A 24,892-nucleotide genomic window follows, 5' to 3' on the forward strand; every position below is an offset into this window, starting at 1 on the left:
AGGGTCTGTCCTTGAGCACAGCTGAGGACCCCAAAAACAGCTAGAGGAAGTGCCACCATATACCCACAGGCCCCAGCTGTTCCCTGGACTCATAACCCTGTAAAAGCTCCACAGTGGAGCACATCCGAATGTCTACAGTACAGCATGAAGGACTGTGTATCTAAAGATGAAAATATAAATGCTCATTAATATATTTTTGCCAGCAGAGCCATGCAGTGAGTAAAATGTCCTTCAAGCCAAAAGAAGCTTCGCCCCTGCCTAAGTGCCAGCTGCAACCTTACCTGTGACTCCTGGGAAGAAGAAAAATGTGTCAGGATTTTAAATGCAAAGCTAAAGCAACCAGGATTTACAGGGTCATTTCACCCCAGTTACAAAAAAAATAATTTCTCTTTCCCCTAGTAGAGATCATTTTCGGTTTCATTTGGCAAAGTGTTTAGATATGCATGCCTTAGATTTCCTTGTTGTAAATAACCCGCAAACCTCACTGTAAACACTTAAAAAAATATATTTTTATCGCAACCGTTTACTGAAAAATGATGTATCCTAGATGAGGACTCTTTAGTTTTTTTAAACATCATTTTTCAGTGTTCAACACATCTACATTCCTTTCACCTCTGTTTTGGGTTAGCAGCAGAAATCTCATATACACATACTTGAAACCCTGCTCAAAGAAAACACTTTTTTTTTTTCATGGATAGACACCACTACTGGAAAGTCAGAAGTTGTGGGGGTGAACTGACCCTTTAATTTCATTTAGAGTATAAAACCCAACCTCTGTTACTCGTATACTGCTAAACATAACTAGTTTGGTATTTTCAATGCAGTAATTGTGTATGTTTTAATTCACTTTTGTTATATCTATCCAAAGTTAAGAATGGAAATATACTTCCTTACTTTTGTTTAAGGTACCTAAATAATTTCAACCACTGTAGGAACATGGTGCATGAACTATTTGTGATGTACTCACAGAATTATCTTCTGGCAGGCCGTTTGGCACCTCCACAGCTCTGTCATTTACTTGCACATTGCCTCTTGTCACAAACTGGATCACAGAGGAACTATCCTGCAGGCCAGTGGAGGGAAGAGATTGTTGTTAGATCACAATAACCTGTGACTGACTGAAGTTATCCAGGTTGTGATGTGTCTCTCACCCTCTTCAGAATTTCAGTGTTGAGTAGAAGTTTTATATCTATGCTCAAAGCTTCCTCTTTCAACTGCGGACCCAGCCTGCAGGAGATCGTCATACATGCTCTTCCTGGCCGGTCACAGTCCTGTTAAAAAGGAGGAGAGGAAAGAAAGTGTGTGAAAGGAAAGGATGTGTGATAAACAGATGTTGGACTGACTAAAAAAACAAAAACAAAACAAGAATCTTCCCAGGGGGGTGACTGTCAGTGACCCCTGAAATGCCAAAGTGCAAAGTGTATCTACTGTGAGCTGTGTATCTACCAAGACTTTGCGTCCTGATTTGGTGAAGAAGGCAAATATGGAGTGGAAGATGCTCTCTCTGTCCTGGGGGATGGTGCACGGTGTCGGGTTCCTGTGAGGGGTGCAGTTCCCTCTGCCGTCGGCCACCTGAAACGGGACAGTGGTGGAGAAAAACTTGTGTTACTGAGTTGTGTTGAGTCCAATTTTAAATAATATCATAACTAATGAACATGAAGTCGTAAATATAACAGGGTTGTAAAATGGGATATGCGAAGTACATCGAAGGGAAAATGTGGACATAAGCACTTTTGTCACCTAAACTGGCCTGACCCCACTATTGTTATGAGTCTTCAGAGCTGGCAGGAAGTTTTCCCCAGCAAGAAGCCGATACCCCTCCCAGACAGATGTCCCATATGGAGTGATTTAGAGGTGGCTGGTTTACTACCCAGCCCCCAGGGAACACTTCCCCTTTCCCCTCTCTTCAGTCCAACCTGAAGCTCTGGAGGTGGAAATCTCCTCTTGCCTTCCTCATTGTCTGCTCCTGCTACCACCCAGCATGTCTGACTGCACACAGCTTTTACTGCTGCGCTTCCTCATGTCCTGTGTTGCTGCTGCCATTGCCAGTGTGAAGATTAATAGAGCACGCATAACTTAAACATGGTGAAATCCCCCACAAGAACAGAATTTATACAGTAAATAAGAAAAATTGAGTGATTTTATGCAGAAAAACTAGAACATATGGAGCAACAGTCAGGAACTTGTATATCATGTCTGAACAAATGGACGTCTGTATAAAATGTAAGAATATCTGGCTATAAAATATAAGTGTGCAACTGTCCGGTGTGCCATAGGTTCAACACAGCGTTAACAGCATTTATGATGTGTGGTTCCAGGCTGGGGATGGTACGGAGCAGTAGCCAGCTCTGCAGGTGTCCCTTTCCCGTTTCGTGCAAGCTGTCTGATCCCCTGAAAGTGATTCCAGATGGGGTCTAGGAGGGTGGGATACAGTCAACCCTGTCTACCCATTCATAGTAAATACAATTAACAGCCTGAGCTCCCCCATGATCTACCTATATGAAAGGAGCAATGCAAGGGTTAAGAAAACATTTAAACCCAGCGGGAGTATTGTGTTTCTTTATCTAAATGCAAAATGTTGTGAGACAAAATGGTCGGCTAGCTTCTGTAGCAACGTCAACACTTTTACTTAAGATTTTCACTGGCCTGGTGGTGCCTCACACGATGCAAATTACCCATGCCATGACAAATAGAGGTTTAACATCAGTTTTAGCAGCTTTCTGTGAATATAAGTGTCCTCTGAGGTGAATACAGGCAGCTGTGCCATGAAGAGAAGCAAGGCAGACAGGCATGGGTGGGATAAATGAGCTCAAATGTGGCTGTCTGCAGGTGAATAAACTAATAAATAATGAGTTGGGCTAAATAAATAGCAGATAAAGTGCTGTTGGCATCCACCTGTGTTTCAATGATGTGGAACATGTCAGCTCCGCTGCCAGCCAGCCGGTTGGGTATCCTGATGTCCACAGTGGAGCCAGGCAGCCTGCTGGGTCCGTTGTTTATTGCCTGGAACAACAGAGGGAAAGATGGTGAGAAAGAACAGCAAGGTAAACATATAAAGAAACATGTAAAAATGCCAAAAACACTGGATAATCTGTGTTTGTGATACCTGGAAAGTGAGATTGAGAGGCTGAAAGTGGCACTCCATGTCTTCCAACAGGACGAAGCGCGAAGCATCAATGGAGTTTCCGTACACAAAGGAGCTGGGTGTCACCACACTGCAGACAACAGCAACAGCATTAAGGGGAATGATAGCAGATTTAGTGGAAAAATATCAATAATAATAAATATTAAAAACAGCTTCATACAAAAACTTAAGTTTTGTTATTAGCAGAGTTTTTTCTTTACTAGTTGAGATATGAGTAAGATGTGTATAGCCTCCCCTTCCCATTACAGACAACAGATACTACAGCCTTATCAGATGTCCGAGTTCTGGCGGATTTGGGCTGTTTTACATCTCTCTCCCTTCTCTCTGAAGTAGTGCTATGTCAGTATGGAGCATATCAACTTGAAAAGCCTTATCTCGGAATGCTTTATCATACTCCCTCTTCTCCACAGAGTCAGCGGATAGGCAACCAAATTTATATCTCTGAGGCGTATGAACTCACATGTGTGGTATAGTATTAGTATATAAGTAAAACAACATTATTATGTGTGAGTATGTTCATCTTTATTTTCTTCTTACCCAGTAATAGTTGTGTCTGTCTCATGAACAAGTGGGATGGACAGATCCAAATAGTTGTCGGAGAGTTTGTGCTCAGGATTGGCACTACAAAAAATGAAGAACAGTTCAGTCATAGCAACGCTATATACAAGGATAAAAAAAACACCCATGCGAAAGGTATCTTAATTTAGATCCATTTACAGGAATTCCTTTGTTACAAATAAAGTGCTACATAGCTGTTTGGTTTGCACTAAAACATACCTTTTTGCCTTCACCAAAAACTGTAATGTGTCATTTTCCCCAGAGAGCTGACTGGTGTCAAAAATCACTGCAAAATGATACTGGAGAGAAAGAAACAGATTAAAGCAGGGTGTAATATTGTTCCTGTAAACTCCTATGAGGCTTTTGCACACCACTACTTTGTGCTTTACCAAGACTACACACTTATAAATATGAACAATGCATGCTGTCTATGACTCTGTGAATTTAGTTGTACTTTGGTTTGAGCTACCTTAGTTTGTGCTCTCATGAAGGGAAATCCCACGCTGCATTTAAGGAAGTCCAAATCAACGAGTCCACAGGAAATACCCTTCTCTTCCTGCAAAAAGAGAGATAGACAGAGAGTAAGAGGGGGTGATGCAGACAGACAGACTGGAGACAGAGTGGGTGACACTCACAGAGACAGAGGACACAAAGAGGAAGAAACAGCAGACATGACTGCGACGGCAGATTGCAACAAAGAACAATTGATTTCGATAAGTTAACAGGCAAAAACAATTAGCAGCAGCTTTGGACGCAGATACCAGAAGTTGTGTATTTATTGTTTAGACACAGCAGAAGACTACATACTTTCTGGAGTACGACAGGTTCTACAGTTTTTAGAACTCACACACACCTGCCAACACTTACAGTAAAATGAAAGTTTATTGTTAGAAACAGGTTTTTACATGTAAAAGAATAGTTTCTCGTATCTTCTTGAAGTTCTAAATTAGGTTAAATGAGGAATGTACAAAGCAATGATGGCACACACACATCCTAGCGGGTGGGTAATTGGACAACCTCCAGGCTGTGTGTTTGGAAGCTTGTCTAAACAATATGGAGCTTCACCGGCTGTGCTATGTAAACACTCAGGCCCCGACCCTGTGAGGAGTAAGAATTCTTTTAGCCAAAGTTCACTGAGAGGCTGGTGGCTGGGCTCGTGTACTGGGAGCATGAAAGAGGACTGAGATGCACAACTTCAGTGATAAAAAAAGACAGACTAGGAATACAAAACGTCTGCATGCACGGGCTGCTGGCCAGTTTTAACACGTGTTTATAACATATTTCCAAAAGTGATAAAGAAGAGGAGCTTTGAAAGTGGACCCTGCTGACATATTTAAAATGTAGACATCCATCAACAGTATCATCCATTCCTGTTATTCAGCAGATTCCCAGTCCCGGCCCAGGGTGTGGCCGTGCCCTCCATCTTCATTAAGTCAGCTTAAATAAGCAGCGCTGCCCTCTGCACAGAGACTACAGTGAGCAGTGCAGGGGGAGTGGGGACCCCAGCACAACTGGCAATGATGGAATTTCCTCTATTTCCTGTATTCCTCCGTGCTGCTGTGCAAACATCGCCTGTCCCATGGGGCTGGGCAGGATTGTGGAAGTCCGTCTGTTTACCCATCACCCACCTGGCAGCCCTTGAGAGAGAGCAGAGCACTCAGACATATGGCGTGTCGGGCTTCCATGGAGAGAAGAGCGACCAGAGTCTGTTTGTTCAGCACTTCTTCGCTTTCTTTCTCTTGCTTACTTTCTCTGGTCTATCTCCGTCAGGAACAAACGCACGCTGGGATTTTCACAAATGGCAGGCCCATTAAATATCATCGGGATTGTTTACTCTGCTTTAGTGTCATGTGAAGCCCAGTACGCTGGTGGGGATGACAATACACAGGAGAGCCATTTTCTACACGTTCCGCATGTCTCCTTCACCTCAGTGTTTGTACATTTGGCTTTACTTTACTGGTCTACTGTTTCTAAACCAGTGTCATTCTCTGCTTTCAAGCATCTGCACAGGTATGAAGATGAAGATGTATGTGCAAAGATGCATTTCACAGCCATAAAAGTCATACTCATTCATAGACTCTTTAGTATGAAGAACTACAGTTCTCTCATGTATTTCAGATTTCTGGACCTTCCACTATGATGCTCATTTGTTTCCATTTGTTCCAAAATACAATCCATTTGTTGTATCATCAGAAACACAATGGCACAAAGCGACAGATGTTTCTTTGTTCCATCTGTCCTTTCAGAAAAAAACACTAGAAGTGACAAGTCAAACATTTCAGAGATAAAAAAAGAAAACACAGAAGCTGGTGCAGCAGTCTCCGAGTCCCACAGGAGTCAAAGCAGCACTCCTGAAACCAATTCACCTCCACAGCTTTTCCGACAGCTTGTGTTGCAAGAACAACAGAAAGATAACACACACCACTCTTAAATATGAGGGGAGTACAAGTTCACGCTGCACTCACTGGAGAAAAAGCCTCAGGGGAGGATTATGAGACGACCTCAACGTTGCAAAAAGGGGTCATATCCCATATCATCACACATATCACCTCGGACTTCTCCCGTAGTAATTAGAAATGTCTCAAGGAGCATACGGCAGTAAATCTGCTCAGTGGCCTCTTTGTCATCTCTTCCACTGTTTGCTTCCTGTTCCCTTTGTGGGGCAGGCCACTCTGACTTATCAAGTTCCTGAACAAAATGAGGCTCCGCGGCTTCTGGTAAATTGATACTTTAGTTCATTAGATTAGCTATGAAACTGAAACTGAAACACTGTTTTTCTAATATCGGCCCACAGCACATATTCTATTTAAATTCAATTACACCTGCGTTGGGGTTTTATAAATCATGTCACAGGTTGTGTGCTTTTAAAATATGGTCTTATCCATCACAGGGGTACAAAACCGTATAGGAGAGTAAACATATGGTCCATTATGAGGGGAAAAGCCTTCCTGATGGATCTAGTCCCCTCCGGCATCTGAAAAGCCGCTTAGCTCATGCAGGCCTGTGGCAGAGCGCTTGATCTGAAGTGGCATCTATCTCAGCTGTGAGAGGACCTGCTGGTGTCTTATTCCGAGCTGGCCGCTGTGAAATCCATTCCCGTTTAGCGTGGTCTCAAGGATAAGCTATCAGGTTTAATGTGGGATGTCCGTGTGTAGATATTTCTTTAACAGTGACAGCTTGCTGAAATCATTTTCCCCCCACGTCAAAGATTGTGAAGTGCAGATGAGGAACAGGTCTAATCAATATTCCTGTGGATGTCATTTATGACACTCGCTGTATTTACTCGATTAAATATTTCCCTATGAGCTTTTTTTTAACATGAATGATGTGATTTGAACAGTACATAACTCAAGCAGTGTGGGAATACAAAGTATGTAAGTTCAAATTTGTTCTCAAGCACAGAGCTCATATGTTGCTGACATGGTGGGTCTGTATTGAATGAAGCGTGTGACAGGTCAGCCAGAGGAGCTGCCCTCTGAGAGAGGTTGCTGCTGCTGGGGCTTTCCTCCTCTTCATCTTTTTGTCTGCACTGCTGCCTGCACGTGTCAGGCAAAAGTTTATCCATCCATTCGCAGGTCTGTCTTTTTGTATGCTTCACTGTTTATACTGCGCTTCTGACATTTAATCAGTCTCTTTAAATAAACTACCTTTGAGAAATGTGCACATCTAAGGATATTCAGTTGATAAGCCTTATACGTACTGAGCCACATCTCAGTAGTATAATAAGTAGTAAATAAACATTTCAACAGCCACAACAGCAACACACCTTCTGCCAGAAGTTGATGTAGAAAACCTCTCTGGAGAAGTTGAAGTAGATGTTGGTGTCGTAGGCGTCGTCTCCAGCATTAGAGATGGTCAGGTTCAAAGAGACGTTCTTCACCCCTCCGAGGGCCAAATGAGGCTTGCTGTGCAACCTGATGGCAACATAAAGTAAACAGTGCATCTCAGTGAATAAACAGACTTTTTAGGGCTTTTTTAGGGCATGTTTCGGATGAAGCAGTAAGCAAAGATTAATTTTTAAAAGGGATGTAAGCTTGTTTTATTTTAAAATTGTATTCATTTAAAAGAGTATTTCCTAATTATTGGGAAACATAATAGAATATACACCCTGCTTCATCAAGGTTATATGTTCAAATTTTGCTGAACCAGTTTTACAGAAGTGTTGATTCAATTTAATGGTTACTCTGGAGGTTGGAGTTGATGGTGCTGTTAAATTATATTGAGGGTTATACTGAGAGGTGTTTCTCCACATGTTGATATAAAGGGGATAGATGAAAGATTAGAAACATCTGTCTGTATATAGGAATACAATTCCATAGCAATACAAACTACAGCGTCTGAAATGAGCATAAAGTTGAATCATAACCTTTGGAATTTTTTTTTTTTACTCAACATTATACCATCTATTGGGGTATTATATTATGACAATGCTGTTGTTTTAGACTGCATTAGTTTAGTGTGGTGTACCTAATAAACTGGCAACTGAATGTGCTTTTTCTATAGTAAAGGATGGCTACATTTTACCAAAGAGACAAAGAGCAAAAGATACATAAAAAGAAAGAGAAGGAACTCCCAAAGCATGGAAAAACATATGGATATCCTCCAAGCATGCGTCATGGTTTCACTACCCACACCCACATGGCCTATGACTTCAGCTTCCCTCCTCAGTCCTGGATGCGATGGCCAAGACAGAGAGTGAATCGTAATCTAAACTGTGTAGAAGTAGAAGATTTTTACCCAGAAAGCAACAGTTTCCCATGAAGCCTCAGGTCTGCAGCACAGTCATCTGACAGGCAGTTCTTCTCAAACCAAGTCTGAAGAGGAAACAGTAAAGTACACAGTTCAAATGACCTCATACTGTCCGTGCCCTCAACACAACGACTCAATATTCAGCCTAGGGGGCAGTGTTGTGTTGTTGTTGGAACACAGGACTGAATCCACATTATTTTTATCAAGGAAGGCCAGATTCTTTATCTCTTCTCTTTTTTAATCAGTCTTAGGACGGTCTTTGGTTTAAGGCTAACTCATGAAAGGAAACTTAAGTCAAGCGGCAAAGTGTGATGTAACGTTGATGAAGTTCAGATAAATGGGTTCTGTAGGTGCTGAAAGACAAAAATCCCTCCGTTTTTCAAGAAGTGCAGACACTGGGGAAACACATGTGGGGCAGGTTAGAGGTGGTTTCAAAGAAAATAAATAAATCAGTGTCTTGGATCCCATTCAAGAAAAGCTAACACAGACAACAATAAGCTGGTAACTAACACCAAATCATTATAACCTCAATTTGAGTTATTTCCTACATTCCTTCTGTGGACCAAGGTAAAACACAACACACACTGATGCCTTATATCAGGTGTTGGGTAGGTTTCATTTTTAGTCCAATCAGTTGAGGAAATAAAGTATATCAGAATTTAAATTGATTGAAAATAACTGGACTGTTTGAGCTGCCATCCTTCATCATCATTCCAAAAGCAAGATTGATATAAAAGAAAATTGCTGCAGCACAGTATGCCTTAACTGGACTGGACTATTTCCTTACCAATGTGCAGGATGATATGGTATCTAATCCATTTATAAAAAACAAACCAAGAAAAAGATTGAAAGAGGCTTTAATTTGAGGGTGTGAATCATCAATATCTTGTGATCTGTAACAGTTAATCTGTGACTAATCATCCAACTACAAGAAAAATTTGACAACATCGCTGGAAATTCATTTGCATCATGTGCATTATCCCTAAAATCCAACAATTGAAAGCAAATCTATACATGGTTACTGCATCTGATATTATCAAAATTTGCAGATTGTAAAAAAAAAATGATCATGGTCATGGTACGTTTTGGAAGTGTGCACTTCTCCACCGACTTGTTTGTTTGTTTCCTGGTAATTTACTTTCACCACACAATCATTCGTTAGGCCCCCTAAAATTTGGCACCTTTATTTATGAGGACCGCATAATTCAGTCAAATTGTGTTCTTCGACATGTTTTACCTCATTCCTCGCTGCGATCTTGTTTCCTTTCCTCCATCGTAGCACTGGAGTGAGAGCGGGCAGGTCTCGCTCCTGGTGTCCTGACAGGACATGCTTCCCCAGGCTGTAAGCCACCTCGAATGTGATGGCTGTGAACACGTCTTTCACGTCTTTCTGTTGAGAACATAAATGACAACCGCCATTGCGATTAATTCCGCATCTCCATAGACACAGAACTGTTAAAACAAATTTTAACCTCAAAGAAATAAGGGTTATATAAACAATCAGGGTTATTATGGTAATTTAACATCTTTCTCCAATTGACGCCTGGCGCAAAGACTGATTACACTGCAGATTACTGGAACATCAGTCTGGTTATGATATTATCACTATAATCACTGGGCCAAAGATCCACAGTGATGAATGCAGATGTAAGTATCTTTGTGGACCACAAAATCATCTGAATTTCTTTAAATGGATGACTGACATAACTCTCTCATCATCGGCAAATTGCTTTCTTGCCATTTTATTTGTTGAAAGTAATAAAAATGAGGGCCATCATTGAAAGCTCTGACTAATGTGAACATATGGATCTCTCCCTTTTTTTTAACCTGCTGGCACTGCCTCTGAGAGATATCCTTGTATTTCTGGCGGCTCAATCTAAGACCACAAAAGAAGTGTTTGATTTGGCATCAAGTCTGGAAACAACGTAGACAGAATGAAAACAGAGAGCTAAATGTGATCAAAATCCCATATCTTCATTAGATGACAGCGCTGAAAGACGAACATGGGAAAAGCAGATACTGATGTTGCTTTTTCATCTCTTCTGTCCATTACAGCTACACTCAGCTCTTTGAAGGCTGCTTGGTGGGTCTGGCACAGGTCTCAGTGTCTCAAAGCCACAGCAAAAACACACACAAGCTCCATAGGCAACCTGTGGCCCTTTGCCCAACTGATGTCTACCAACATGGAGCCAAACCCACAACGTAAACACAATGGTGTCCCTGTGTTTTCCGGTGGTCATCTAGGCCACTAGTTCTTTTGCACTTTCCCTTTTTTGCCCATTATCAGAATGTTTTCCAGCATCCACCCACCCATCCTCTTTCCTCAGGCAGGCACAGAGCCAGACTGGGCTTTGAACACATTAGGCATCACCAGAACCCACCCAAGTCATCAGCTCTGAGAGAGTTATAGCAGGAAAGAGCAAGCATCAGTACAGGACATGAATAGACAAAAACTGAAGGATTGGAGCTCATTTGGGAAATGGTGCTGCTGCACAAACTGTTGATTAAACTGTGGCCTTGATTGTGATGGTAGTTTTCAGAGATCTTCTCATTAAAGTAGGGTTGCAACTCATGATATTTTCAGTATTGATTCATTTCCTGACACGTAGGGTGTATTAGGTCGATAAAATGCAGGAAAATAGTGAAACACACCCAACAACATTTTTCCAGACCTCGAGATGACATCTTCAACAGTCCAAAACCCAACTGCATTATATTTACTACCATATAAGGCATACTTAATTAAATAAAAAACATTAATAAAAATGTTGCAGACTAATTTTCTGTCAATCCACTATCAATCAATTGACTAATTATTTCAGCTCTAACTGAAAATGACAACATAAAAGGCTCCATTCCCACAGTAAAACTGGTCAATGATAAGGCTGATGGGCAAAGACTCAAGAGGTCAAGCTTCCATCCATCACTGGATTGCAGTTCATGGCTCGTTAAGACTTATAGAGACAGTGTTGTTCTGGTAGCATGTCTGCTCAGCTGGGAGGTAACATGAACAATGTTGTGGTCAGCTCATGACAAGTGGTGGTATACTATGTAAGGCGATGGCAAAACCCTCAGCCTCAGTTGCCATTAAAGCAGAATGCGTCAAATGGCCCCTGTCCGTTGGCCTCTGAGTGAACTGACCCCCTGGGAGTATGCTGCCCGGGTCTCTGGCCCCAAACTCCCACCGCTTATCTCACATTTTCACAAGCCACATGAGTCCTAGGGGACGTAATGACTTGAAATGTGGTATTTTGCACAATCTCATGCTTTAAGGGTGACTTTTATTTACAAGTAAATGGGCAGTCTTTCCATTAAACTAGTGAGCTGTGGAAGGATTTCCGTCTTTTTTTAACAGAACATCTATTATTGTGCAGATACAGGATCACTTTCTTCTTGAAACACTGCTAACTAACTGGAGAGCTCCCAAGGATCACAGCATGCTCAAATTAGAAGTGCCGGAGGCTGTTCGGTAACACTTGGCCTAAGATTTTATTATTCCTTGATCAATGCTGCCAGTTGCCCCACCCGAGTCTCCACCCCTGGCCAAGTCACCTACTCCCTCCTGATCCTAGTAATGCCTGTATATGAAACAGAAGAATTCTTGAACTCCAGCTGAAAGGCACACCGGCTAGTGTTAACTGCCTGCTACCTAAAACTTTATGGAAAGAAACCTAACAACTGTTCCTTACATGCCGGAGACATATACAAGAGAAAGCTTGTGACAGGTTATTCTCTACTCAAAGGCGTCCACTGTGTTAATCCTCATTCAACCAAAGAAGATTTAGGGTGGGTCCCTGATCTGAGATCAGATAGAGTATTCTAAGGATTTAATCCATGTTATTTAAAAGCCATTACCAAGAAAATGGGCACATTAAACAACAGGTTTATATCCGTTTTAGTCAGTTTAAAGCAAGACTGTGTAACATTTGAAAAAAGAAGTCACACATTCTCCCTCCTACAAATAACAAGTTAAACTCACAAGTAAAAAAATACATCCTTGCTCAATTCAAAATGCTCGGAAGTTGTGCAGCTACAGTTTACACTTTACTTGGTTCAGAATAACCTACAGCTTATGGTGCCTAATATTCCCTGTTAGCAGACGTAAAATAAATACTCCTGTGTGGCTGACAGACTCAGTTTGCTGCCTTTATGACTCTTCTCTACTTTTTTTCTATTACAGTGCATTTAAGAATGGCAAACAGGTAAACATTTATCACAAAGTTAAACAAGGAGTAAACACTCTTTAAAGGAGTCATGCTTGTTGTTTCCTGCTTTTAGTCTTATTCCACTCACTCTCGGTCAGGTTGCCTATTGATGACATCCTTAAAGCAACTGACACAAGGAACATTTGAAAAAATGAATGAAACTGGCTGTTCCTGGGTTTGTCAAACAGTCAACCAATTAAAGTATCCTTAAAGCAGAAAATACTGTCAATAAAAAAGGTACATTTTGCTGCATGGTAACTTAAAAATATTCTGAACCCTCTCCTCATGCCAAAGCTAAAATGACTTATTAATGGTTCCAGTCATACTTTAGAAATGTCAGCAGACCCAGCAGGAAGCAACTCTTTTCCACCAGTTCCCACCATACCTTGGAAACTGTAAATTCTCAACTATAGAATGAAAAAATGTGTTACAGCAATTTTTTATGACACACTTGATGCAAACTCTTCCTCCCTGTATGCATATTCATATAGTCAACTCACAGGATGGAGGACAGCTTGCCACTCAGCACGTTTTTAAAGAAAACAACTGGGAGGCAAACCTTCACCTACAACACCTCCTTGCTCTGGAACAAGGTTTCTGCCAAATATGCTATCTCAGTGTTTATGTTCACAACTCAGGACCCATTTATTTGGTATGGTTGAACATAATTCCCATCTCAACAACCATTCTTTCCCCTTCATTTCCCTCTCTCTGCTGCTTGTATGACGCATTCCCTACACACATTCATATTGTGTGCTTCTATGTTTTGGAACATAAATGCTCCAACTTCATGAATGAATCTGACTTAGGTCGACATCATTTATAGATTTCAACATGAACTCGATTTGAGCTGTGCTCCAGTTTTACTTTACTTGTGCAAGCACTGAATCTCACATGTTAATCTGATCAACAAGATGGCAACGCACCAAGCTGCCCCTTCATACTCGCAAAGTAACTCCACCACGGTGGGTGCGGGGAGGATGACATATTGAGAAAGGCTGAAAAAGGCTCTGATCCTCCGTTTAAATGCCTCATGCTTGGCTTAAATGCACAAGAGCCGCTCTCTCAGCCAAACCATTCCCTCAAAAGCATATAAGCTTAAGCCTGGTCATGGGAAGTCTTTATTAACTTGTGTGAGAAATGCACACATAGCCATCCTTTTTAGGACAATGTAAGTTTGGATGACTTACAGGTTGAGGCCATTTCATTCAAGGGCTCAAGCCAGAGAATCTTAGTTTAAATGGAAAAGGCTTTTTAGTTGAGTGATGAATGGATTCAGCCTGTCAAAAGTTAGGGTTATGAGTGTATACTGAGACACAAGGAGACAACTTGAAATTGAAAGTATTTACAGTAATGTCTCCAGCATATGGAAGACATGCACTTGAGCTGCTTATCTTAGCCTGTTTAAAATTTAAAAAAACTGAAGAAGTGAGACAGGTCAAACTATAGCAGCTGCTTTCCCTAAAGACCCAATTAGAATAGGTTAGGCAGATGTTGAGAAGCCTAGAATGACAAACTGTGTAGGAGTAGGAAAGAGTGTCGACCAATTATTTTTGCTAGAAACCTTTCTGGACAAGTCAAGTATGAACAGCTTCATTCTGTCTGTGAAAATGATCCTCGTCCTCCTAAATCTGTCTGAGTCTGTACCTGTTTAGTACCACAGCTTCTCAAAACAACCCCTGCAATCTCTACTTTCAAACCACACACACACTGACATATCCCATGCCCACGTAATAACATTTTACTGAGTTCTTCTTGGTTTGATAATCTTTTAGTTGATTTATCTACCATGAACTTCACTCATATCCATATGGAGTTCCTCCCTTCACAACATCCTCAAAGAGCAGCTCCTCAGTTCAGACTCCTGTTGTCAGCGACAGGATATTTTCAAAAATCTACATAACTTCCTTCAAGGACTTTGTCAAGGACTTTGCTAAGTAAGAAGAAGTGTCTCTCCCTCAAAACATTGTGATTATTTTCATACTGCACTTCTGTTATGTTATTTTCCTCTTCTTGTTTTGTCACTTAAACTGTGGCTTGATCACTCAGATCCGGCACGCAAGTATTTATGCCTCTATTGTACCTTTAATGACTTGACATCTCAAATGAGGTGTTACTCTTCCTGTTGTGATTTGTCAAACACTGTTCTTGTATTTTGTTGTTAATTGTTATGTCTTACCCTCATATTTCTGATGCGTCATTTAAAGCAGAATTAATTGTCCACTTGGGAGCAGAAGAACAATCTGTGAACACATTATTGACTTTTTAGTGACAATTGAAAGTTGATTTAGTTTGTCTGTTGTTTGGTGCTGGGCAGGTAGCATACAGTGGTTTTGTCAGTGCATTTTCAATGAAAACATCTGTCTGCTCTATCTGTAAATGATGATAATGAAAGCTGTGAAAATAAATCCAATCAGCAAAGTTATGGATCAGAATCAAAGCACTGAGATAAAAGATGCTAAAAATGCAGAGTAAGGTGATAATTCTGGTTTGGTTTCATGACTACAATCAACTTTAAAAAAAATATGATCCACTGTTAATATAAATATTTATTAGTGCAGTTTTAAGGAAAATAGGCTGTCTGAAAAAATGACATGAACCAGTAAAACTACTCATATTCTTCATGGCCCATCTGGTTATAAAAGAGACAAAGTTACAAGTCAACAAAAACTGCCCTTGGACTTTGATACCTTCTGTCTGTCCAAAACCAAATTATTCTGACTAATCTGAAAATGCCAGACTACCACTCACACCAAATGTATGCAGCATGCCTTTGAAAAGTGTTCCCATTTAACATGAACCATGTTTACTCCAACCACTGGAAAATATTTCACTCTATCTGATGTGAGTAGAGGGAAAAATGTTCAGATGTCTGTCCAACATAAGGCGTGAACTTGATGAATCACACACTTCAACCCCGCTACCTAGTCCATCGAAACACACCGAGCCCAAAAAACAAATTCAATTGACAGAGTGTTTCAAACGAGGGTACACTGAGGTTCAGAGGTTACTGCACACTGTGTCCAGTACAAAAGGTAAATATGTTGTTATTACGGAGACCTACACCAGGGTAATTTTTTCTAATTTTTTCTGTGAGTTTATCAAATTTCACTCATGAAACAATGCAGGTGCATCTCCGTGTGTTGTTGTCAGACCTGCTGAGTCTGAATCCATAAGAACTTGTCCTCCCTCATTTCTAACTCTCTGAACCTTTTCCCTCCCTCAATTTTAAATCACTTCTGTCTCATCCTTTTGACTTCTTCTCTGATTAATTTCCATTCTGTTTGATCAGACAGTTTTCCCTTTATTTCCATCCCTCCTATACCTTCACTAATCCAAAAATCAAAATTGGATATGACTGAAAACGTACAACATTTTAAAGACAGAACTTGAAAAAAAGAGAATCATTTAAAACTATGAGAATCATGAGTACAATTTTGAGCCGCTGTTTTCCGTGAAAACATAAATCACATAAATGCTAACCTTTTGCAAGACTAAGTGCTGCTAGATACAGCGGTGTGTCGTAATGTGTCCCATGAGCAAACACATATTTCCTCCTGGCTTGAACAGAGGATGACCATCGCTTAACTGACAGGAAACGTATACCATCTGTACTGTCATGCATGAGGCCGCCTTATGATTTAACACCAACAAATACCATGTTTCTCTTAACACAGCATGCACGCAAAAACACTTCATTTACAGAGACACATATTACATGTTATAAAGAATCTTTATCTCACACTACAAGCTTCTCCTGAAACACACAAACCTCTTTGCTTCAGTAAAAGTACTCCCCTCAAATAAAGATCCCGAGGGTGCAGATAAGGAGATATACATCTCTTACGCCTTTGAGAATTTAGGTGTATTGAATTTATTGCTTTTTAAAACAACGTTCACGTAAACACAAATTACAGGAAACTTTTATGGTCTCACATGCATCATGAAGAAGGCATTCAACATTTGACCCTTGGACAGTTAAAACCACAGCTGGGATTTATAAAGGAGAAGAGAAAAGGTGCCTCGCTTTCCCGGTGGAAATTGGCAGATGGAGTTAGTTTACTGCTCAAACATACCAAAATCATCAGTGTGTTATTTTTTTACTACATTCTATCAACAACAACTTGATTTCATGCCAGTGCTAACTATAGCTGCATTAGTGTAATATGTGCAGCTGAAAACCAGCCAGCCACCTATAAATACACAGATGTGTTCACTCATAGATGCCTAGTTCCTTCTCACTAAACTCTCCCACACTGTGATATTCTCAACACATTATTTGTTTCTGTGTTATTTTCATTTAATTGGAGAGCAGTACAAGGCTTTGCTCTTTAGAAATGACCCCAAACTGTTGCAGAGTCGAGCTCTTTAAACTCTGCAGCACAGGAGCAGATCTGAGGGGAAATGCAAGCAAAGGTCTTGTCTTACTGCCTCTTCATTCCCCAAATTCTTGACCCAGAGCTCCCACCATTATCATCATCATCATGTCTATCTATCTTTAACCCCCCGCTGATCTCTATTGTAACCAGGTTGACGCGTGTGGAGTAGCCACAAGGACACACGCACGGCTCTCAAAAGAAGCTAAACAAAAGTGCTGGGGGATAAAAAGCAGAACCCAGACTAGATCCTTTTAAGGAAGCAGTTTGGGGTCTTGACAATAGAAAGCAGATCACCACTTTAGCCTGTACCTTCTTTTTTGCCAATACTTGGAATAATAATAGATAGATAGATAGATAGATATACTTTATTGATCCCAAGCTGGGAAATTACAGTGTACGTAGCATCAGCATTACAATAACAACATATAGTATAAGGATATAAAGAATAAGAATATAAGAAAAACAAACTATACATACTAAAATAGCAAAATAAAAAGAATAAACTATACATAATAAAATAGCAAAATAATGAAGAGGGGGACAAAGGAATTCTATCTTAATTTTGTTTCTTGTCAGCAAAATAGTTTTAAAATTGGATTTTACTATGAAAATCATCTCATAAAAGCATCAGAATCTGATTGCTGTTTAGAACGACAACAACGATCTCAAGACATCCTCTGTTTGAGGGATTAACTTCCTGTACAATCCTAAAATAAAAGATAATACTTCTATGGGCGTACAGAAGATCTTTATCTGCGCACTCTGCAATTAATTATAGATGCAAAACTTCCTTTTTTTAAGAAAGTTCAACCACTAAATTTAAACTCCCAGTTGCTGATTCCTGCAAATGGTTTAAATAAAACTTTCATCACAAGGTTGTGTTAAAAATGGTTTCAATCTCTGGAGACCACAACCCTCTGATGGATGAGATACCAGCAGGGAGGAGCAGCTCAAAATGTGCCCTTTTAAATGAAGTTCAACGTGTTTGTGTTTGAGTCTGTTCCATCCTGGTGATAAAGGAGGTCTCCAGATGCTTCCTGCAGCTGATTTCGTCAGTAACCACCAATTCCGTACCACTTTTACTTCAGTGTTATTGTTGGAGCCATTGTTTTTAGACAAACCCCAATGAAACTGCAGCACATAAACACAAATTTATCAAATCCACCTTATGAAGGCAGGTTAAAGTCTCTGCCGGATATATATGTATATATTTATTCCACTTCCTTTGTGGCAGACCTCGCCCATTTACACAGGAAGCAGAGTATGATCAGAAATATACACTGCCATTGACAAAAAGGTCAGGCAGTGGGAAATGATAACAGGGTCACCGCCAGGTTCTCAAAGAAGCATCGTGGAGATGCCAAGTGATGAAGTAATTGAAGTCTTTGGTGTTGTGCAGCTGTGAGGAAGCAAAAGTTCCATGTGATGGAGCTTTTTTTTCAGCTTGTGCTGATCCCCTTCTCTTGATTCAATACACATACACACGCACACACACTGTGCACACATACACATATGTTTCCCTTGCAGTGGAAGTGGGAAACATGGCAAGAGAAACTCTTTCATTGTGGTCAGACTTGGCCACCCATTACGTTGCCGTGCGGTGGCATCGTGTGGCAGTAACGCGGCCAAAAGACTGCGGAAACATTTTGCCCAGCATGCTCAGCTGCCAAAATCAACAAATCATCAAATCAGCGCAACCTTTGCTCGCTTTTGATATGAGTAACAAGCATGAATTTACTATGGCAACAACACGGAGTGAGTCTAATGAGGAGCCATACCAAAAATAATACCTTGCTAGGATCTTTAATGCACGTTCATGAGAGCAACGTCATGAGAGTTTGATTTGTTTTACTGTAACAAAAGTCTAATGGCTGTGCACTCCCAAAACAAGCCAGGAGAAGAACTGTCTAATGTTCACTCTGGCACGACCATGTAGGGAAATCCTGACCAAAATATTACTCTGTGCTAAAATTAACCTGAACACCTCGTCTTTAGTATCCAGTAAATGCTATTAACTCTAATACTCGAGGACAAAGTATTCAGCTAAATCTTTATATGGCAGTGACATTTTCCATTCGATTTATTGTTGCAACACACTACTCTAGTATATTTTACCTTTTTTTCATTATATTCTTTATAAATAGGTGCTTGACTTTCAGCCATGTGCAATAGAAGACAGCTGGATATGATTACCTTCCTGCTATATACTTTCATTGTATCAGCTCTCTTGGCTTGAGGTAAATGAAACTGGGGGAACAGCATCAAGGGAACTGCACATTTCTGTCAAACTGTAAAGAGGCAAACAAAGCAGGCAGTGTGGCAGCAGCCCGGCTCTGGGTTTCCACGTGCCGGACAGTGTTGAAGCTCTGGGACTTTGTTCTACTGGGGACTGTTGGGGATGCAGCAACAGGAACTCATGCATTACGTTACTCTCCAGGGTTTCCTGTTTGCCTGTGGAAAGCAAACTTAGGTCAAACACACAAAGATTATTTTTAACCTTTTATCTGACTTACATTTTTTCTGACTGCCGGGTGGTTTTACTGCAACACACAGTAATTTGCATGCATTTCTGCTTAGAAAAATAACTAAAATCTGCATTCAATTATTTTTGGCCACTACGAGGCAAAATAAAATAAAAAAACAATTTTAAATCATAAAGTTAGTAAATTTAGCAAATATGGAGCAACATTATCAACTAGGAGTCATGTTTCTGGCCATTATTCCCTCTCCATTTAGCTCGTTCTTGGACTACACCAACGCCTAAGTAAAATATCTGGCTCTTTAGCAGCTAAATGCTCTTCTATCTTCACCAGCTAGTCACTAACTTTGTCTGTGTTCTGTTTTGTGATGGGTAAAAAGTGTACAGTGGGTTCATCAGAGCTTTTTAGTTGGAAACAGCTGGCTGCTGCTGCTGGAAATGACTTGATGAGAGCTGTGACAGTGAACCAAAACAGTGACGGTGTGGGCTGTAAAACCAAAGCCCACCCAAAACAAGATAAAAGAAACTAAAATGCGCCATAGAAGTGAGTAGAACTGCAGAGTCTGGTGATAATTCCGCTTCAATTTTTATAGTTTTTCTGGTGCCTAATTTCAACATTCAGTCACATGTGGATGCACAAGGCATGTCAGGCAGTGCAATTAAATAAATACAGCTGGATACATTAATAATACTTCAATGACCCTGATACACCAGAACACAAACTTCCAACAACATGGATCAATTTTTTAGTCTGTAAAGCTGAACTTTGTTTATCATTTGCCTTCCAGCCATTGATATTTAACAAAATATACAATGTAACAGACAGATCTGCTCACTGAATTTACCCCAATGAGATATGAATGAGACACGTTGCTAACAACGACAATAACAACCAGACACCACCTTTCAATTTAATTTGCACATGTAATGATAGAGATAACGTGGTTCCTTCTCTAACATTGTAGACTATCATCAGCCCATCTACCCAATCTGTATGGTCTACTTTTTCCATTCAGTCATATGAGTGTGGAGATGGCCTCAGTACATTTAACTTGACAGATGGGTGTTCTGTAGATGCCTCAATAACAGAAGCAGTCATGAGAACAGTGTTTGATGGACTCTTAAATACTGTGTGGGTGCCAAGCAAATGTTAGGGGGACATGAGATATAGGGCACATACTGAGTGGAATATAGGCCAGAGGAAAGATGGGAGGGGGGATTGTGAGTGAGATACTTTACAGGCTAAATTAAACAGACAACTGTTACGGGCAGGGCTTTAGTTGCCTATTTTAGCTCCTCCTTCGAGACTGCAATGCATCTACTGAGCTACACAATACCAGTCATGACCACAAATGGCATTGGCTCTTGGCATGAGTTCAAGGCACATGTGCACTCCACTGTTATGGGTCTGATGGAATAGAAACACATACATGAAGATGGATGACTTTTTCTTTTAAAGATATATGTTTGGCCTTTCTTGTCTTTATTTGACAGTTGCTAGTGGAGAAACAGCCAGGAAACAAAGGGGAAAGAGAAGGGTATGACATTCAGGTTTGAACAAGGGATTTGCCGTCACGTGGCATACACTGTAACAATTTGGCTACCATGACACTCCAATGATGGATGAATTGCCAAATATGTAAACATGCCTTATCTTGGGATGTGATCACACAGACTTTAGAAGAAGTTCCAAACATCCAATACAGCAATACTTAAACCGGCGTCTTTACAAGACAAGAAATAAATCAAAGCCAAGAGACAGTCTACAACCACATAGTACTTGACACACTGAAAAGTGAATGAGCTGTAGTTGCTAAGACAAATATCACCATGTAATGTTAACATGACATCTGTGGCATTTAAAATCTGTGGACACTGATGTCCTCCACTGAGCATAGTGGCTGTCCATGCCAAGCTAAACTACAAAGTACAGAACATGACCTGTTTCGTTTTTTGTCATGCTAGCAGCAAGGCTCTATGAATGGCAATGTTGATTGGCTTGTCCGCCACATTGGTGAAAACTGAAATATCACAGATACTATAGGATAGGGTAACCAGACGTCCCCGATTTCCGGGGACAGTCCCCGTTTTGAGTGACCTGTCCCCGGTCAAAGCTGTCCCCGAAAATGTCCCCGATTTTGACACTGAATGGGTGAAAAATGCGCGCAGACTCAAACACCAGTTATTACGGTAGAAATTAATGCATCGCCAGAGAAGACGTTGTATGACGTACAGACGTTATCAGGAAGTACGACCAGACGCGGCAGCGTCAACAACAACAGTCTAGAGGCGGCAAAAAGGAAAGAAAAGAAGACCAGCGGTCATTAATGGTATGTTGTGTATGAACTTATTTTTTTTGTGTGAATTGGCAGTAGACTTGGCTGTGTGTGTGTGTGTGTGTGTGTGAGAGAGAGAGAGAAGTGATGTAACGTTAAAGTAAGTTTTTTATCTGAATTGAAGACCTAACGTAACTTTATAAAAGTCAGTAATAAAAGTCATTGTCATAACATTATGACAATGTTTTCATATCTGTCATTAGTGACGCTGTAACGTTAACGTTAGCATGAGATTACCAGATGATGACATTGTATTTGGCCCTGTTTTGGAAGAGGGGGAGGTGGAAGACGGCTTTGGTAACATATGATTTTCCTGTAGGCAACAGGAACATGAGTCTCTGTTAAAAATAATAAATTAATTAATAATAAATCAATGGTTGATAGTTGTGTGTGTTAGGCTAACTTCTGTATTTTGTGTCGGGCTGTGTGGGTAACTAATGACTTTAGTAGTTATAAATGCAGACCGTCTGATTAGCTGATGCCCTGAGTCATGTATAAAATTAATATACTCATATGTTTTGACTTGGTAATTATTATTAATTACATCTTGATGATATTTACTAGCTACTGGTCTGGCAGCTGTCTTTGCACATGACACTTAACTTTGGAAGAGAGATGTTTTTTCTAAAGTATTCTACATTTGTGTTTTTGACACTGCTGCGCGCTACTGATACATGATATTTGTGGGTGCTGATATTTTGATTTATTAACCAGGTCCTTTTGTGTGAAAAAGTACTTGTCCCCATTTTTTATTTCATGATGATAATATTTAATGATTTTTCACCGCCGCATTGAAAATGTCCCCGATTTTCATTTCAGAAATCTGGTCACCTTACTATAGGATGAATGGCCAATTACTATAAAATTTGGTAAATACCCAGAGAGAGATGAGGAATCCTAATGACTTTGGTGACCTTGTGACTTTACCCCTAGCGCCACCATATGGTCAAGATTTTAATTTATCCAATGAAATATTTCAGCATCCATTGAGAAGACTGGCACCATAGTTTATACAGACATGAGTGGTTCACTGGTGATGAATGAGCAACTTTGTTGATTCTCTGACTGTTTCGCCAATGCCACCACGGGGTTCACATTTTTGGTTTTAAGTAAAATGTTTCTCAAACTGGATTGTCATGAAATCTGTTGCAGACATTCATAACACACTTAAGATGAACTGTAATAACTTCCATGATCCATCACCCTCATTTCATTAAAATTTTAATTTTCCAGTATTTGATTTAGGATTGAATACCAGCAAACCTAATGACATTCCCATCAGCCTCATCTCTACTTTGTGTTTAGTGCTGATTGGCAAATGTAAGTATGTTAACACGCTAATTTAAGATGGTGAACATGAGAAACCATATACCTCATAATCATCAGCATGTTAGGATTGTCACTGTGAGCATGATAGCATGCTGACATTAGCATTTAGCTAAAATATTTCCTGTGCCTAAGTACAGCCTCACAGAGCTGCTAGCATGTCTGGACTATTTTGCTTGTCGTTCCTTCACCTACTATAGTGTGTTCCATCATATCCTACATAAGATAGAAAAAACACGTGAAGTATGGCTGCATGTGAAGTCAGTAATGTTTGATTGGTGTCCAGTAGTACATGAGCAATGCTTTCACTACACTGTCTGGCATAGTACCACCACACAAGTATAACACACGCCAATTGTACAAAATCACTTAATGCAACACATCCAACTCAAGAATTTCTGCAGTAAGTTGGTTGTTCTCTTGACAAAGTGACTCATTTCTGTCTCATGCACTACACGTTAAGTCATCTGAACTGTAATCATTCATCGGTCATCACTGCTAGGAACTGTTTTCCCTCCCTAAATTTGAGGTACAACTGAAGTAAAAGCTGCTGTAGAGTTTATTTAGCTAAAAATAACCAAACAAAGACCATCTGGAGGTATGGTATGCTGTTCGACGATGCCAATAAAAACATGTTTAAAATGATCAACATGAAAGACTTGCATAATTTCAGGAGAACTGAACTATTACTACTCTGTGTTCTCTGAATAACTGCTGTTATGCCCTTGTGTTCTCAACACTATAAGATTTACTGAGGGGGGCAGTCCAGCTTTTTACAGAATTTCAGATGGTGGAAATTGATCATGTCTGTTCCAGTCCTCCTGCCGCTGAACAAATCCAACTGCAAAAGCACATTATTAAGTTTCGCTGTTAATAAAAGGTCCTTTAAAAGTATTTAATTCATACAGTCAACACATGGGGTCGACAGATGGTCAGAGTTGTTACAAACGTGAGAGTGGCTCAGAATAGCTCATGGCCTGCTTCCACCAGCCCTCATGCATCAGGGCTTGAGCAATCAACCCTGACGTGCGGGTTTTCCATCAGCAGCGCCAGCATGCAGCTCCAGTTGACACAACAGCAGCCCTGCACCCTGCTGTGATACTAGACTCAGTCCTATGTTTTCACTGTATGTTTCAGCTGGGAGAAGTGTGGGGCGGGGTGCACTATGCCCCCTCCCTTAAGGATGCAGTCTGGCAACCAGCTGGTTTCCATTACCATACCTTTTCTGGGGAATGGGACTGACTCATGTGGGCAGACACATGAGGAAGATAAATGATGCGATTGGTCAAGCAGACTAGACCCTCTTTCAGAGCGGAGCCAGATCACCTCTGATTATGGTGATTCTTTTGCTCTTTTGTAAAGTTTAGTATAAATAGACAGTTATCATGCTAGGTCGTAATCTTTGTCCCCTTTACTTTTCCTAGGCCATACATATCTAAGGTCATTGAGCTTGTAAACAGTATGGTAAGGTTGCAATTTGGACACAACACCTTGATGTCCTTTGTAGCTTTTCAGAATTTGGTCATGTGCGAATCTCAACGTCAGGTATTTGTTACTGAGCAGGTGGATTTTGTGACCTATAGCAACAGAATAAAAATGCACACAACGAACTTTGGAACTTAACAGCTACAGTGGCAAACATGCTGCACTTCACACCACAGTCAAGCTAAACCTAATACATTTACAGGCAAAAGATGTAATGTTATGCACATAAC

General features: G+C 40.4%; 1 protein-coding gene across 2 annotated transcripts in view; it reads right to left on the reverse strand.

Annotated features, from left to right (window-relative positions):
- itga9 (integrin, alpha 9) overlaps window positions 1-24,892 on the reverse strand; it is a 48,617-nt gene that overhangs the window by 6,093 nt on the left and 17,632 nt on the right. For both annotated transcript variants that reach the window (XR_009927012.1, XM_062430069.1), the window contains exons 16-26: window positions 9,690-9,842; window positions 8,441-8,517; window positions 7,470-7,617; window positions 4,173-4,259; window positions 3,923-4,002; window positions 3,683-3,766; window positions 3,107-3,215; window positions 2,896-3,003; window positions 1,447-1,572; window positions 1,152-1,271; window positions 968-1,063 (exon numbers count right to left, since the gene is read on the reverse strand). Coding sequence is in view for 1 of the 2 variants with exons in the window: in XM_062430069.1 (XP_062286053.1) it covers window positions 968-1,063; window positions 1,152-1,271; window positions 1,447-1,572; window positions 2,896-3,003; window positions 3,107-3,215; window positions 3,683-3,766; window positions 3,923-4,002; window positions 4,173-4,259; window positions 7,470-7,617; window positions 8,441-8,517; window positions 9,690-9,842 (1,188 nt within the window). In the remaining variant the exon portion in view is untranslated. The remainder of the gene's footprint in view (window positions 1-967; window positions 1,064-1,151; window positions 1,272-1,446; window positions 1,573-2,895; window positions 3,004-3,106; window positions 3,216-3,682; window positions 3,767-3,922; window positions 4,003-4,172; window positions 4,260-7,469; window positions 7,618-8,440; window positions 8,518-9,689; window positions 9,843-24,892) is intronic.

This window comes from Scomber scombrus, chromosome 12 (assembly GCF_963691925.1).
Source record: "Scomber scombrus chromosome 12, fScoSco1.1, whole genome shotgun sequence".
Classification (NCBI taxonomy): Eukaryota; Metazoa; Chordata; class Actinopteri; order Scombriformes; family Scombridae; genus Scomber; species Scomber scombrus.